The sequence below is a fragment of the Bos javanicus genome, chromosome 12 (assembly GCF_032452875.1).
Source record: "Bos javanicus breed banteng chromosome 12, ARS-OSU_banteng_1.0, whole genome shotgun sequence".
NCBI lineage: Eukaryota > Metazoa > Chordata > Mammalia > Artiodactyla > Bovidae > Bos > Bos javanicus.
In genome coordinates this window covers 33,780,360-33,795,488 of record NC_083879.1, presented here as the reverse complement: position 1 = coordinate 33,795,488, position 15,129 = coordinate 33,780,360, and the positions used below count along the sequence as shown (strand labels likewise).

At 44.9% G+C, this 15,129-nt stretch overlaps 1 protein-coding gene across 3 annotated transcripts in view; it reads left to right on the top strand.

Annotated features, from left to right (window-relative positions):
- LOC133258395 (phospholipid-transporting ATPase IB) overlaps window positions 1–15,129 on the top strand; it is a 492,425-nt gene that overhangs the window by 99,294 nt on the left and 378,002 nt on the right. For all 3 annotated transcript variants that reach the window (XM_061434934.1, XM_061434933.1, XM_061434935.1), the window contains exons 5-10: window positions 441–486; window positions 1,154–1,194; window positions 5,133–5,206; window positions 6,993–7,062; window positions 8,347–8,474; window positions 9,691–9,802. In XM_061434934.1, the coding sequence (XP_061290918.1) occupies window positions 441–486; window positions 1,154–1,194; window positions 5,133–5,206; window positions 6,993–7,062; window positions 8,347–8,474; window positions 9,691–9,802 (471 nt within the window). The remainder of the gene's footprint in view (window positions 1–440; window positions 487–1,153; window positions 1,195–5,132; window positions 5,207–6,992; window positions 7,063–8,346; window positions 8,475–9,690; window positions 9,803–15,129) is intronic.

Here is a 15,129-nt window from a genome sequence, read left to right as displayed (position 1 = left end):
CTCCGTCTGTCTCCTCCTCTCTCTCATACGTGCACACACATTTTTCTGGAAATAGATAAATGAATAAATACAATGTAAATCAAAGCCAAGGTACTTTATCCATAAAGTTCTTTATCAATAAAATGAACTCAGTTGTTTGCTGGTAATCATGTAGAATAATTATTTTTGTTCAATCTAAAACAATCTAGGAGTAAAAGTTTTATACTTTAAAGTGCTTGTTCCTTGCGATAGCCAAAATACAAGCATTTAAACCTCATCTATTGTTACTGTGTTAGCCTCTGAATTTAGTGAGTGACCTTGACCATCGAACTGAATTTTAGGACATTAGGGTTCCTGCCAGTTGCCTTCTTTGTCCTGTTTTTGCCCAGTCTTACTGTTCTCTGTTTCAGTTATTCATTTGGAACTTTTGAAACTAACATCTTTTTTTCTTTCTGTAACAGAAGCGACATAAGGCAGACAATGCAGTTAACAAAAAGAAAACCATAGGTAAGATTCCAGGCTGACTCACTTTTTCTGCTAGAAAACTTAAGAACAAAACTTGCATTTAAGGAATTTTAAATCGGTAGTTAATGGTGTTGAGATAAATTGAGGGAAGTAATCTATAAAATACATTAAAGATAGCAAAATGTCAGACAAGTCCAACAGAAGGTGAGTCCTGGTAGTTAAGATTTGAACAGGATTTGTGTAGAATTTAAGAAAAGATGGTAGTTTTCAGGAGCGAGACATACTTTATGTCCATAAAAAGTCAAAGCATTTATACTCTGGCTTTGCAATTGCTCCCTACCTCTGTCTACTTATTCTAGCATTTCTAGAACAGTAGCTCTGTGTTATTAGGGGGTGCATATGTGTTTTGGTAAAATCTTGCAGCAACACAGTGATGTCCTTTACTTCATATGGGCTAAATATGCATAGATGTAACTTCCTTGCATACACATGTATTTATGTGAGTGCATTGCTGTATATTATGGTATGTAAGTATCTTGATGGGGCTCTGTTTTGGGGAGTGGTGGTATTACACCTTTATGTCTAAGGACATGGTGTATTGGAATTAATCAGTGGAATTTTAAAAGGAGCCTTTTGGAGTTTGGAAAGCTGGTCTTATTCTGATTATCATAGGTATTAACCAATACATTGTTTTGTTTTTCTTTGTCAGTGTTAAGGAATGGTATGTGGCAAACCATTGTGTGGAAAGAGGTAAAGACTGATTTTATTTTTTAAATTTGTGTATTTTAATTGGAGGATAGTTATAATATTGTGATGGCAGATATGCCAGCAAGTACTGGCTTGGAGACTTGTAATTACTTGTTACTGTAGATTTTGGAATCCAGTTTGTGTTAAGACACAAGCCATGTCCATTTCAGGTAAGTGTGGCAGTGTGGTTTTCCCCTGAGACTTCCCTAGAACGGGCGTGTGTATCCTTGGTTCCTGGATCTTCTAGGTGTTCTCCCATGTCGGCTCAGAGCTGGGAAATTCATTGCTCTTGATGGATGTTTCTGAAAATTCACAGCATTCTCTAGTTCCTAAACCCAGTTCAAGAAACATTTTCCTCTCATCTTCTGTTGCTATCTTAGTGTCAGTTCAATTTTTTTAAGTTTTTTTTTTTTTTCACTTTTGAGATTCTCCCTTCTGACATTTTTGGTGCAAAGGGTTTGGGTCTGATTAGCACTAAATCTGAAGTGATGGAGTCAGGGTTTGGAATCGTCTTATGTTGGTCCTGAGGCTGAGAGTTGTTGATGCTTTTAGCTTTATGAGAGCAAGAAGGCTTTGCATCCACACGCCTGGAAGTTGGGGTTGGCAGGGCTTGAGAACGGCCTGGTGATTCGGTGGTTGCTAGTGATAAATAGAAGACTGAGAAAGGATCTGCTGTGCCATCTGGGTGTTTCATGCCTACTAAAGTTGGCTTTTTCAGGGAGTCGCTGTTGTGACTGGAGCTTAACGGTCACAAGATGTTCTTGGAGTGTGACTCATGATTCCAAGATGCAAAGCTGACTATCTTCATTTCAGAAGACTGTGTTTTAGAAGGGTGACTTATAATAGTTTCTCTTGCTAAGCACTTAATAAACAATGTTTCAAAATGTCTCTATAACTTTGTGAGCCTCCAGGATGCTCGAGATGTGGTAATGCAGCCTTCATTGTAGTTCTTTTCTTTTAACTCTGTTACTGGCTTACATTAAGCCTCCGGAGAAGGCAATGGCACCCCACTCCAGTACTCTTGCCTGGAAAATCCCAAGGATGGAGGAGCCTGGTAGGCTGCAGTCCATGGGGTTGCTAAGAGTCAGACATGACTGAGCGACTTCCCTTTCACTTTCATGCATTGAAGAAGGAAATGGCAACCCACTCCAGTGTTCTTGCCTGGAGAATCCCAGGGACGGCGGGGCCTGGTGGGCTTCCGTTTATGGGGTTGCACAGAGTTGGACACAACTGAAGTGACTTAGCAGCAGCAGCAGAGTTACATGATCAGAGAAGGCAATAGCAACCCACTCCAGTAGTCTTGCCTGGAAAATCCCATGGATGGAGGAGCCTGGTAGGCTGCAGTCCATAGGGTCCCTGAGTGGGACACGACTGAGCGACTTCACTTTCACTTTTCACTTTTCACTTTCACTTTTCACTTTCATGCATTAGAGAAGGAAATGGCAACCCACTCCAGTGTTCTTGCCCGGAGAATCCCAGGGACGGGGGAGCCTGGTGGGCTGCCATCTATGGGGTTGCACAGAGTCGGACACAACTGAAATGACTTAGCAGCAGCAGAGTTACATGATAGCACCTTAACCTGATAGACACCCAGAGGTCCTGTGTTGTAAATACTAACTGATCTCACTTGGATCTCATTTGGAAGTGGGATGGCCCTTGGTCAAGTGGTTGGAAGTTCTTGCCTCTGCAGAGGGTGGCAATGCTCCCAGTACTAGAGAAACTCAAAAACCTCCAGACACTGAGGAATGGCTTTTCTCTCCCTAAAGTCCTTGCTGCCACTCCCCGTCCCCTCCCCGGAAAGGCAGTCATCCTGGCCAGAGTGGAGAATTATTTTATTTGGGATCTCCTGATGCTACTTGAAATTGGAGTGATGAGCTCAGAATTTTGGATCTAGGAGCTGATGGATTCAGATTCCTAAATCTCATTACTGTTTCCCACACACGTTTGCTGAGAGGAGAACAAAACAAAACAAAATAAATACCTGTTATATGCTTTGCCACATACATTTTTATTTCAGTTAAATATGCATTGTGCTTGTTTAATTGGATCTCTTAGCATGGATCAGGCTTCCCAGGTGGTGCTAGTGGTAAAGAACCTGTCTGCCAATGCAGGTTAGATGTAACAGACTGGGTTTGATCCCTGGGTAGGGAAGATCCCCTGGAGGAGGGCATGGCAACCCACTCCAGTGTTCTTACCTGGAGAATCCCATGGACAGAGGAGCCTGGCAGGCTGCAGTCCATGGGATTGCACAGAGTCAGATGCAACTGAAGCAACTTAGCATGAAGCATGACGAGCATGGACCAGAGGCAGTCTTAGGAGCTGAAATGCAGATAAGAATTAAGCCTGGCACCTGCCCTTGGAGGGGTTTTAAGTGGTCAGGCTTCAGCTGGCACCCCAGTTGCCTGGCAGGCTGGTCCAGTGATGTGCTGAACTCCTCTCTCAGACCCTTTGATCCAACAACTCCAGGCTGGGGCCTCGGAATTTGCATTTTTAAGAGTTCTTCAGTGAGGTTGATGCTGTTGGTCTGGGAATCCCACTCCAGAATCACAGGTGTAGTGGAAATGATGGGCAGGTAAACAGGATGCTGTATGGACACTGAGCCCTGGGCCGGGGTCCTGCTTCAGATGCCTGGGGCTGTCAGGGAGGGATACCTGGTCTGGACCCACTGGTTCAGGTCAGGAAAGGCTTGCTTCACAGATGCTGCAGTGAAGAGCTAAGTGGGAGAAATTAGAGGTGGATGGAGAGCCAGTGCATCCGCAGAGCTGCTCAGAGTGAGGCTGAGAAGGTGTGAGAGGACAGGTGATGAGAGGTTGGGGTGATGTGCGGGGCAAGGGGGTCAGGCCTGGGGAGCTGGCTGCCTCTCAGGTCCCCAGGCAACGGGACTCGAGCCTGAGACTTGGAAGCTGGAGTTGGATGTCCTGGTTCTTCAGCTGCAGCAGCAGCTTCAGGGGGGTCTCTGTGACCCTGGCTCTTTTTTCCTTTGCGCTTATTCAGAACTATGAGCAGCCCAGTGAGGCAAGAGGGGATTTAGGGACTGTTGGTGGGCTCTTTCCCTCCTAAAGAAACCTTCCTCTAGGTTTCTTTCTAGTCTTACACACATAAGAGACAACCACACATAAGAACACCAGATAGAAAACTATTTTCAAATGAAATTCCAAGTAAGTAGTTTCTCATATATAAAAAAACTTTTTAGTACTTTTTTTTTTTTAATCTGAGAAGCATTTCTACCCCATTAGCAAAGACAAGGGAAAGCCATAATTTCCCTGTCCTCCCACTTTGAACTAAAAAAAAAAAAATTCATGGCCTTTTTTCTTTTGAAAACATGAGTAATTTTCCTTTCAATTTTTTTCCTTAACTAAATGCTTCTGATTTTCTGTGTAATTAAACTATTCACATAAAATGTTTTTATATTAAGAAAACATTTTCAGTTTTCGTAAATACTTTTGGTTGTGCTGGTTGTTGAAATAGGTGTGTGTCGTCTTTGACATCATTATGGGATCTCCTTTAATTATTTGCCTTTCTTTTGCCTTTAAATTGGATATGAACGTCAGATGTTTACACGCACGAGGAAGGGGTGTCCCTGGGGAAGGGGGATTGATCCAGGCAGGCTCTGGATCTGTGCCCTTAGCCACTCGCCCTGCTGTCCACAGCCGTGGGGATGGACATGCGTGTGTTTGTAAGTGGATGAATAGCTGTGAGAAAGTGAGACCTTGGTCATTTTGACTCATCTCTCTTCTGCTCCTGCGTTCAGCATCATTGTAAAAAGGCAGTATTACCATTTGTCTGTATTGAAATGTTTTTATTCTTGTGGAGGAAAAGAATGTGAGCTTCTCTGCCTTAAACATCATGGCACAGTTACACAGTAATTTTTCCTCCAGATGTTTAACCACTTTGCGCTTTCTTGTCTCTCATGCGTCTGTGTCCTTGTCCCCGGGTTCTAGGTGGCCGTGGGAGACATCGTCAAAGTCGTCAACGGGCAGTACCTTCCAGCAGACGTGGTCCTGCTCTCCTCCAGGTCAGGTGGGCTCGTGGGTAGGGCTTTGAAGTTGGTGTTGAGAACAGTAGAGTGTCACCTGGTGCCTGGAGAGGACTCCGGTCACCTTCCATCCACCTCCGGGTCGCCACCCCCTCCCACTCTCCTCCTTTTTTACTCCTTTGCGTTGTCCTGCCTTCACCTTGTACTTTTTCCTGAACTTTTCTGTTTTTTGATTCGTTTTCATCTCATGGCTGTTCTGGGCTGTTCCTCATTGGTAGGGAAACATTTCAGAGCAGTGGAGTGGTGTGTTGAGTAGCATCAAGGTCACAGAGTCTCTGAAACTTGAGGACCAGCTCTGATGGAGGGTCCAGCCCAGTAGCCTTCCCCAGAATCCAGGCCTACCTTCACTAGAGGTTCAGAGACCACAGGCGTTTCTCAACGTCCATGTGACCTGCAGATGGTCCATATTTTGCTCCCTTTCTGTCCAGGCATCATTGCCTTATTTTCTAGATAATTTGTGTCACAGAGGTGTCATCACTAAGGGGCATAAATGATAGACATCTCAGTCCTTGACTTTCCCCTGGATGACACATAAAAACATCTATCAGAGAAGAAAAGCCCAAATCAGGATAAGAATACACTTGAACTTGAGCTCAAGGTTAAACTAGATGCTGTACCGATGTCATGCTGGGAATCAGCGTCACACTGGGTGTGTGTGATTTGAGCGCAGACAGACTTTCTTTTATGGGACCGAATCACTCATTTTGTCAGATTTTAAGCCTTAGCACGAATTTTCTCCTTGAGATAAAAAGCTTAATAAAAGCACCCCAGGCCTGTAGAGAGGGAAAAGCACTGTATACACTGGAGCAGGGCTCATGTTTGTCCTTAATGATCAGTAATGCAGAAACTCTCAGAAATAGTAAAACGTTGATCACTTGATAGTTTGGGTTATGAGGATCGGATGTGACCCTCAGAAAGCCTGGTTTGAAGGCAGCGTGTCCGAGCAGACGTCACGTCTCCCGTGTGCTTGCTGGCGTTTGTGCCAAGACACCTGCTGAGCACGTCATCCCGTGTAATCTTCCCACCAACCCTAGACATCCCTACTTGGTCCATGAGAAATCATGGGATACAGAGAGATGGGACAGCTGACTGAGGTCACACCACCAGGAAGGGCAGCGCCAGGAGACTGTACATGGCTGGTGGTCATAGAATCCGTTCTCTTAACCCCGAACTCTGCTGCCCGGATCTGAATATCCAAACTTGGGGTGTAGTCTCTGCCATGCCTACGTTTCTTCTTTGAATTTTCTGTCCTTGAAATTAGGTGTTTTGATTTAAAAGTTGCCTGTTGAGTTGCCTATTGACATAGTAAAAACTGTAGAAAGAAAAGGCCTGCAACCCCCTGCCTTGGTTTCTCAGCTCCTCCGGCCGTGATCTCGTTCAGAAGCCGCGTGTGCGGCTCTTGTGTGTGGGCGGCTCTTGTGGTCAAGGGCAAGCCGACCTCTGACTTTCAGGGTCACCTGAGCCCACTGGGCCGGTCTTAGCTGGGACATCTTGTGCTTCCCGTCACGTGCCTGTTCCCTTCTGTTCATCCTCTGTTACTTCTGCCCAGGTGAGGTCAGGTGCCATTGTGTGCAGCCCTTGTGGGCGGATCACTGGACTAGAGTGTCCGTCTGTCTGCCTGGTCAGTCGCTGCTCCTGCGCTGGTCGATTCTGACACCCCTGTGAGGGTCCATCCAGCAGAGTTTCCGTGGCGGAGGCTCTGTCAGCTGTGAAGTGCCAGAGTGGACCTTACTCAACTTGGCTGTTTCGTCTTCTCTCTCCTTAGTGAACCTCAGGCAATGTGTTACGTTGAAACAGCCAATCTGGACGGGGAGACGAACCTTAAAATACGTCAGGTAACGTGGCCCTTTACCACTTGCATCATCACGGAGCCCAGATTGTAAAGGCGCTTCCTACAGGTTAACCGTCGGTGCCGTTTCCAGAGGGAACAAAATGTTCTGTCACAAAAGGTGATGCCTTCACCCTGATAGGATCCATGGGAAGAGCACGGTTAGGCGAGGGATTCCTTGGGAGTGATGACAAAACTGGAAAAAGTGGGCTTCATTAGAGCGCAGGCCACGCAGGGAGCCATGTCTTGGTTTACATGTTACTGGACTCTCCACCTGTTGGGGTGGCTGGAAAGGGATCCTGGGAGAGGCAGTGGGCAGCACATGCAGCGACAGAGGACCCAGATGGGCTCTGGGCGCCTCACTGGACTTTGTTGTTTTCATGGAGATTCTAATTCTAGAGAGTAGTAGATTAGATTTCCAGTGTACAAAATGTCCATGCCTTAAATAAAGCTATTCGTACCATATATTTTAATTCTTGAATGGAGATTAGTCTTTACTAGAAAAGTTTTAAGTTTCAATGAACAATGATTCATTTTGACACTTCAGTTTTCTGTGATACCAAGTGGAATTTGATGATTCTGTCCACATATTTTTCATTTCTGTGTTAGATATTTGGCTTAGACATTTTATTTTTCTCTTTAGAGAAGAGTCACAGGGCATTACACATCACGGTGTATTAAAGGGGTACTTTATTCTGTGTTTATGGTCATGTCAGGATACCGCTAATGAAGGATGCTTTCTGTAAGGTGTTTTGGTGTGCTAATTATCATACGGAAGCTCCATTACTTGGCCACCTGATGCGAAAAGCTGACTCAGTGGAAAAGACTTGATGCTGGGAAAGATTGAAGGCAGGAAGAAAAGGGGACAACAGAGGATGAGATGGTTGCATAGCATCACCAACTCAATGGACATGAGTTTGAGCAAACTCTGGGAGACAGCGAAGGACAGGGAAGCCTGGTGTGCTGCCATCTATGGGGTCTCAAAGAGTTGGACAGGACTTAGTGACTGAACAACAGCAAATTATGACTTTAGTATGAATGTGTCAGCATAGTAGTAGAGTCTTGACTTTCTGCTTCGTTGAATTTTTTTGAACCTTTTCTATTCGGTTGCTGTGGCCAAAGCCACCTATGATCCATCCTGAGGGGTTGATACGTTTGAGGACCCCCCTCCCCCCAAATGATTCCATTTTAGTTGATTCAGGCTTCCCTTTGATTAACAGTAGGGGTGCTGAGTGTTGTTCCCAAGCCTGGAAGGTTGTGTTTAGTTTCCTCTTGGGGTTGAACGTTTTAGGGTTTGAGTCACACTGCGGACATGCAGACGAGGGAGGTGCTGATGAAGTTGTCTGGGACCATAGAGTGCGAAGGGCCCAATCGCCACCTCTACGACTTCACCGGGAACTTGAACTTGGATGGGAAAAGGTACCACTTCCTCTTGTCTTAGTGGTTTTTATTTTAATCTTTTTTTATGTGATTTTAATTTTAATTTTAATGTGACTTAAGGATTATATATAGGAGCTTTGGGAAATATCAGTTTATCTTTTGGTTTCATAATGTTTTAAAACAGATTTCTCTATGTTGAGCTTTTTTCGAAACACCATTTAAATCAATTTAAGCCTTCCCTGAAATGTAAGGAAAGACCTGACTTTTGGCAAGAAAATGTCACAAGGGTCTGAAATGAGCTTCACAAAACTCACCTGGTGTGTCTTTCTGTGTGTGTTACCCATCAGGTAAAAGACTAGTTGGTTTTGGGTGCATAAAATTGTGCAGAAAAGCAGAAGAGAGGTGTCTGAAGTGTATAAAGGCCAACAGTTGTTAGAGAAACATCCTTTTTATTTATCTTTTTGCTTTCTTCTAAGTAGTCTATGCTTTTAGCAAGTTAAATGAAAGGAACAACTACCCTCCCATTAGAATGTTCACGGCCCTGTTTATGTTCTGTCGTCCTTGTCCTCTTGGCATTTGGTTTATCATTTGAGTCATTTTTTGTCATTACGTTGGGCTGCAGTGTCTCTCTTCTGCTCATCTTTCATCATCATGCCTCTTACTAGCACTCCCCACCTTCACATTTGAACAGACCCAAAGGGAAGGACCCAGCCATAGGAATCAACCTAAGACAACTCTAAGTGTGACAGCTTTCTCGGTTTCATGCAGTCCGCAGAGCCATTCTGTAGACTATCTTTTTAAATTTCTAAATTTTCACTCAGGCTTTTATTTAACGAAGTCATCTTTGACAGATCTGATATTATAGCTTTGGTTTTTTTTTCTGTTTTTTGTATAATCTATAAACTGACTTTCCCAAATGAATAAATTTCTGGTTATCTTAGCAAGTTCCTTTTTGTATATTGAGTTTCCTAATAGAGTTATAAGAGACAATATTTCCTCTTCATGTTTTAAAGGAAAAAAAAAGAAAGGAAACCTTTTCTGTGTTGATGAATGGATGAGGTCAGCCTTTCTGTGTGGGTCTCTTTTGGGGTAGATTAAGCCGGTGGTAACTTTTATGGCCCCTGTGTCCCAGTGAAATAGTCAGAATTCAACTAAAGAAAGCACTTCAGTTATTGTGGGTTTTTGTTTAAGGGGGAAGCTCATGCTCATTTGTTTTGAACTCTCATTGAATATAAATGTTGTTTCTTGTTTTTAGCCCCGTTGCCCTTGGGCCGGACCAGATCTTATTGAGAGGCACACAGCTTAGAAACACTCAGTGGGGCTTTGGCATAGTTGTCTACACTGGACATGACACCAAGCTCATGCAGGTAAAACATTTCTGTGCTGAGAAACAATGCCGATTTTAGTCTGTTTTTCCTGTTTGTTTGTTTGTTTTTTCTTTATGGAGTAGAGGGTGGAAAATGCAGATGTTGCATTTAAGAGGCTGGAGTTTTGTCTGTGAACCTAAATTTGGAAAGGAGGGGCCTTTATTTTGGTTCCCAGGTGGTTTCTCCTGGTTTTCTTTTCTTGTATCAGGTATTTGTTACCTCTTGCCTGAAATATCAACCATCTTTATTTTCTGGATCTAATGGGACAGTCAGTCCTCGCCTGTTTTGTCTTTAAACTCAAGGAGGGGATTTGTTCTAACTTCTTAATTTTTCTCTCTACTTCTCCTTCTCGCACGATTGATTAAGATTTTTTAGGAAATTGTCTTATTTAACTGAATTGTAGGCAGTTGAACAGAGAAGGCAATGGCACCCTACTCCAGTACTCTTGCCTGGCAAATCCCATGGACAGAGGAGCCTGGTAGGCTGCAGTCCATGAGGTTGCTAGGAGTCGGACACGACTGAGCAACTTCGCTTTCACTTTTCACTTTCATGCATTGGAGAAGGAAAGGGTAACCCACTCCAGTGTTCTTGTCTGGAGAATCCCAGGAATGGGGGAGCCTGGTAGGAAGCCGTCTGTGGGGTCGCACAGAGTCGAACACGACTGAAGCGACTTAGCAGCAGCAGCAGGCAGTTGAAAATCAGTTAGTTTTGAAATCATGTTTGTTCTTTGTATCTTATACCAAAGAGAAAAAGTACTAAAATGATTTTGTTCTTTCTCCCTGTTCATTTTTTAAGATTATTATTATCATTAGGATTGGCTTTTCAACTTGTCTGTCCTTCTGTATAGCCTCCGAGACACATATTTGGTGATATTTCTTGACTTAAAAGTGTTTAGTGGCCACCATGCACCATATCTTGTACCAGGCTTTGTGGATACAATAGTGAAAGGCCCTGTCTCACCCCCCCAGAGAGTTAGATAGACCGAGGAGTGATGGGGATTACAGAGTGGAGAGATGATTGTGTGATGCAGGTCATTCCTGAGGGCCGTGGGTCCATGGGGACTTCCCATGTGGCTCAGTGGTAAAGAATCCACCTGTCAATGCAGGAGACACAAGAGATGAGGATTCAGTCCCTGAGTTGGGAAGATTCCTTGGAGTAGGAGATGGCAAGCCGCTCTAGTATTCTTGCCTGGAAAATTCCATGGGCAGAGGAGCCTGGAGGGCTACAGTCCATGGGGTCACATAGAGTTGGACATGACTGAGCAGGCGCATGCGCACACACACACACACACACAGGTCCATATGGAAGGCCAGCCAGCCCAGGTTGCTGCTAAGTCTCTTCAGTCATGTCCAACTCTGTGCGATCCCATAGACGGCAGCCTATCAGGCTCCTCTGTCCCTGGGATTCTCCAGGCAAGAACACTGGAGTGGGTTGCCATTTCCTTCTCCAATGCATGAAAGTGAAAAGTGAAAGTGACGTCACTCAGTCCTGTCAGACTCTTCGTGACCCCATGGACTCCAACCTACCAGGCTCCTCTGTCCATGGGATTTTCCAGAGGTGTCATTTGACCAGACACCAAGAAGCACATTTTAGACGTTGAATTGAAGAACAGAGGCTGTTGTGTTGGTCCACTCTTGAAGGTCAAATGATATAGAAGAAGAGAGTTAGCTATTGATTAGGACCAATGGGGGGATATAGCCCAGTGTCTACCCCAGCTGGTCACTGCAGTGCAGACAGGAGAGGAAGGTCAGGGGGATTAGAAGGGCTGAGACTCACTGAAGTGGAGGAAGATTGATGAGTGACAGGCCTCTGTGCAGGGTGCTTGGCTTTGACCTCCTGGGACAGAGGGTTTGTGGAGTAGAGGGACCCAGGCCTGATCTCCAGGGGCTAGGATGCTAAAGGAAAGCTGTTGGAGGCCATTGAGGAGTGATGGACGATGCAGGGACCACAGCATTTGGTGACCATAGGATGAGGGCCAGGTAGAGAGGGACGCTGAAGCTGGTGACTTGAGTCTTCAGGGAGTGGGGGGAGGGGACAGTTGGTGGACTTCCTGGGGGAAGGGTTAGAAGGCAGTGTAGCCAATGCAGGAATGTTAAATGTGGGTTTTAAACGCAGCACTGGAGGAAGAAAGTGTCAGAGTATTAGCGGGTCCTGGGTATACGCTTAGTAACATTGTCTTAGTAACACTGTCTTCTGCAGCATGGGAGTCTGCACGGAGACCTCCCCCTGCCGGGGGGGACCTCCCGGGAAGCGTGGGTGAGGCAGGGGCAGGGAGGAGGGCCTAGGGGCTTAGGGCAGTCCTGGTCTTGGAGGCAGGCGGGTTGCTGCAGAGCGCACTGGGCAGGAGGGGTCCATGGCAGCTCACAAAGAGAGGAGCTGGTGAGTGCTGGGAGGCAGCTCTTGAGTGGATGAAGACGCACTTACCTGGGATGCACCTGCTCCAGCCTTCCTGCAGATCCTCACCTGTCTACCAGCGCTGATCAGAACACGTGAAGTGTGTGGGTTCTGAACGGCTGTGTGGAAGACCTGAACTCCGTGAATAGCTTAGTGCCCTGCCACCTGGGGAGGGTCCTCACCCTGCTCCAGCCCAGCATCAGCAGCCAGCGGCCAGAGCTGGAAGCCCCAGTGGCCACACTTCACCTCCGTCTTTATGATGAAGTGACAGAACACGAGGCACCCGCTCAGATTTGGGCAGGGCCCTGAAACTAGTTTTCAGGTTGTGCATTTTACAAATGTGACCGCTCTCTAAGATTCCTTGTACCCTGAGTGGTTCTTTTTTCAGGGTGCAGTACTGTTTCTCTGTGGAAATCTTGGGCTTCCCCAATGGCTCAGTGGGTAAAGAATCCACCTGCAATATAGGAGACTCAGGAGATGCGTGTTCTATCCCTGGGTCGGGAAGATCCCCCGGAGAAGGAAATGGCAACCCACTCCAGTGTTCTTGCCTGAAAAAATCCCATGGACAAAGGAGCCTGGCCGGCTAGAATCTGTGGGATCACAAAGAGTCATACACGACTGAGCGACTAAGCACGCTGTTTCTCTAGATCGTGTATTGGTAATACAGCTTCGTTAACTAAGGCGTAAGAGATAATTAAGTGACACTCAAGAGTGATTCTGCCCTCCCTTCGGTGAACAAGGTACATACACTAAGTGAACTCGTGAGGTCTGTGTCCCCTGAGTGTGCTGGGCACCTTCCTTGCCTCTGCATGTGGTAAGCCTCTTTGTGAGGCTTCTTACGTGTTGACTGCTCAAGTGCAGAATAATGGAAAGCCCCAGGAACAGCTGTGCTAGGGTTGCTGTGCCTTTAGGGCTAAAACAACAAGTAAAGATAATGAGCTTTTAAAAGGAATATAATGTAACACACGTAGCTGGAAGCCATCCTGTTTGTGAAATAACCTTTCTGTCTGTACTTGTGCTGCTTGACCACAGAGAGGAAACACTGTTGCCTTAGGGTTCTTCTCCATTTTTGTTTTTTCAACTCTCACCTCAATGTCTTTCGCTCTTCAGAGTTCCCTCATTTCATGTGGAGAGTACTTACAGGTAAAAAATTTTCAATGTCTGCTGTTTCTGTTGATTGACTGAATGGGAAAGAGATACCGTCACATTAATAACAGCAAATAGTGCCCCATGCATTGTTCCAAGAAACTTGCATTTATGAACTCATTGATTTCTCACAACAGTGCTATGAAGAATACAAATTGTTGTTCCCATTTTCTAGATGAGGACACAGGCGCAGAACCTAAGTAAGTTGCCAAAGTTATATTCCCAGTAAGAGAGAGCTGGGATTCGAACCTAGGCAGTCTGGCTCCTTGTTCTGACTAGTACCCTGCTGACTGTTTTCTTAGAAGGGAATCAAACATGAAGTTCAGGCCTGATTTAAAATTTTGCAAAATCTGATGTTTTGGCCTGTTTCTGTTTAGAATTCCATCACTCAGAAGTAGCAGTATTTTCTGAGAATTTTGGAGAGGAACTTATATCAGATTCCTACTTGCATTATTACAGGCTCATCACTACAAGGAGAAATGCTTAGGGAAGAGGAGTGAGCACGTAGACCTTGTCTCCCCTAAGTACATGGGCTGAAGCTGGAAGTTTTGGGTTGTTGCTCTTGTGTTTAATGAAACACAGCTTCTCTTAACCCAGTTAACTGGCCAGGATTCAAACACTGGGAAAGATCAGAAGTTATTAAACTTACAGAGTCATAGAAATAATGTTTATTGTAAATTTTTTCCTACTTGTATCTCCAATGAATGTTTATTAAAAATAACGTTTAAAAGGTTGGGGTAGGCAGTCTTGAAACAGGTCTTCTGTCTCTTGCCATGAGGCCAAAGATGGTGTGTCAACCCTATCAATTTTGAGATGATATTTGATGAGTTAGCCTTTACTGATGGATTTCCATTTAGATTCCAGAGGAAAATTTTTAAAAAATCTTCAAAGGATGAGTAATTTAGGGAACTATAAAGTGAAACTAAAATGAAGCTCCAAAATCACTGCAGATGGTGACTGCAGCCATGAAGTTAAAAGACACTTGTTCCTTGGAAGAAAAGTTTTGACAAACCTAGACAACATATTAAAAAGCAGAGACATTACTTTGCCAATGAAGGTCCGTCAGTCAAAGCTATGGTTTTTCCAGTAGTCATGTATGGATGTGAGAGTTGGACTATAAAGAAAGCTGAGTGCTGAAGAATTGATGCTTTTGAACTGTGGTGTTGGAGAAGACTCTTGAGAGTCGCCTGGACAGCAAGGAGATCCAACCAGTCCATCCTAAAGGAAATCAATCCTAAATATTCACTGGAAGGATTGACGTTGAAGCTGAAACTCCAATACTTTGGCCACCTGATGCGAAGAGCTGACTCATTGGAAAAGACCCTGATGCTGGGAAAGATTGAAGGCAGGAGGAGGAGACGACAGAGGATGAGACGGTTGGATGGCATCACCGACTCGATGGACATGAGTTTGAACAAGCTTCAGGAGTTGGTGATGGATAGGGAAGCCTGGCAGGCTGCAGTCCATGGGGTCACAAAGAATCAGACACAACTGACTGAACTGAACTGAAAGTGAAATGGAGAAAAGAGTATATGTGAAGGAGATGGTGCTATGCTGTTTAGATTCTTATAAGACTACAAAATCACCAGCTTCGCAACTCCTAGACTCCCCAACCTCACAGAAAGCCACAGTAACAGTAGTCTTGGATTTGGGGATAGAATTCAGATAAGTTGCAGCCTCCTGTGGTCTGAGATTCTCTATGGAACGTAAGAATGAGTCGCTTCTCATTTTTAGTCTTGATTTTGTTCTCACGTTGTGCCTTTGTGGTCTTACTTTCAGGGACATTT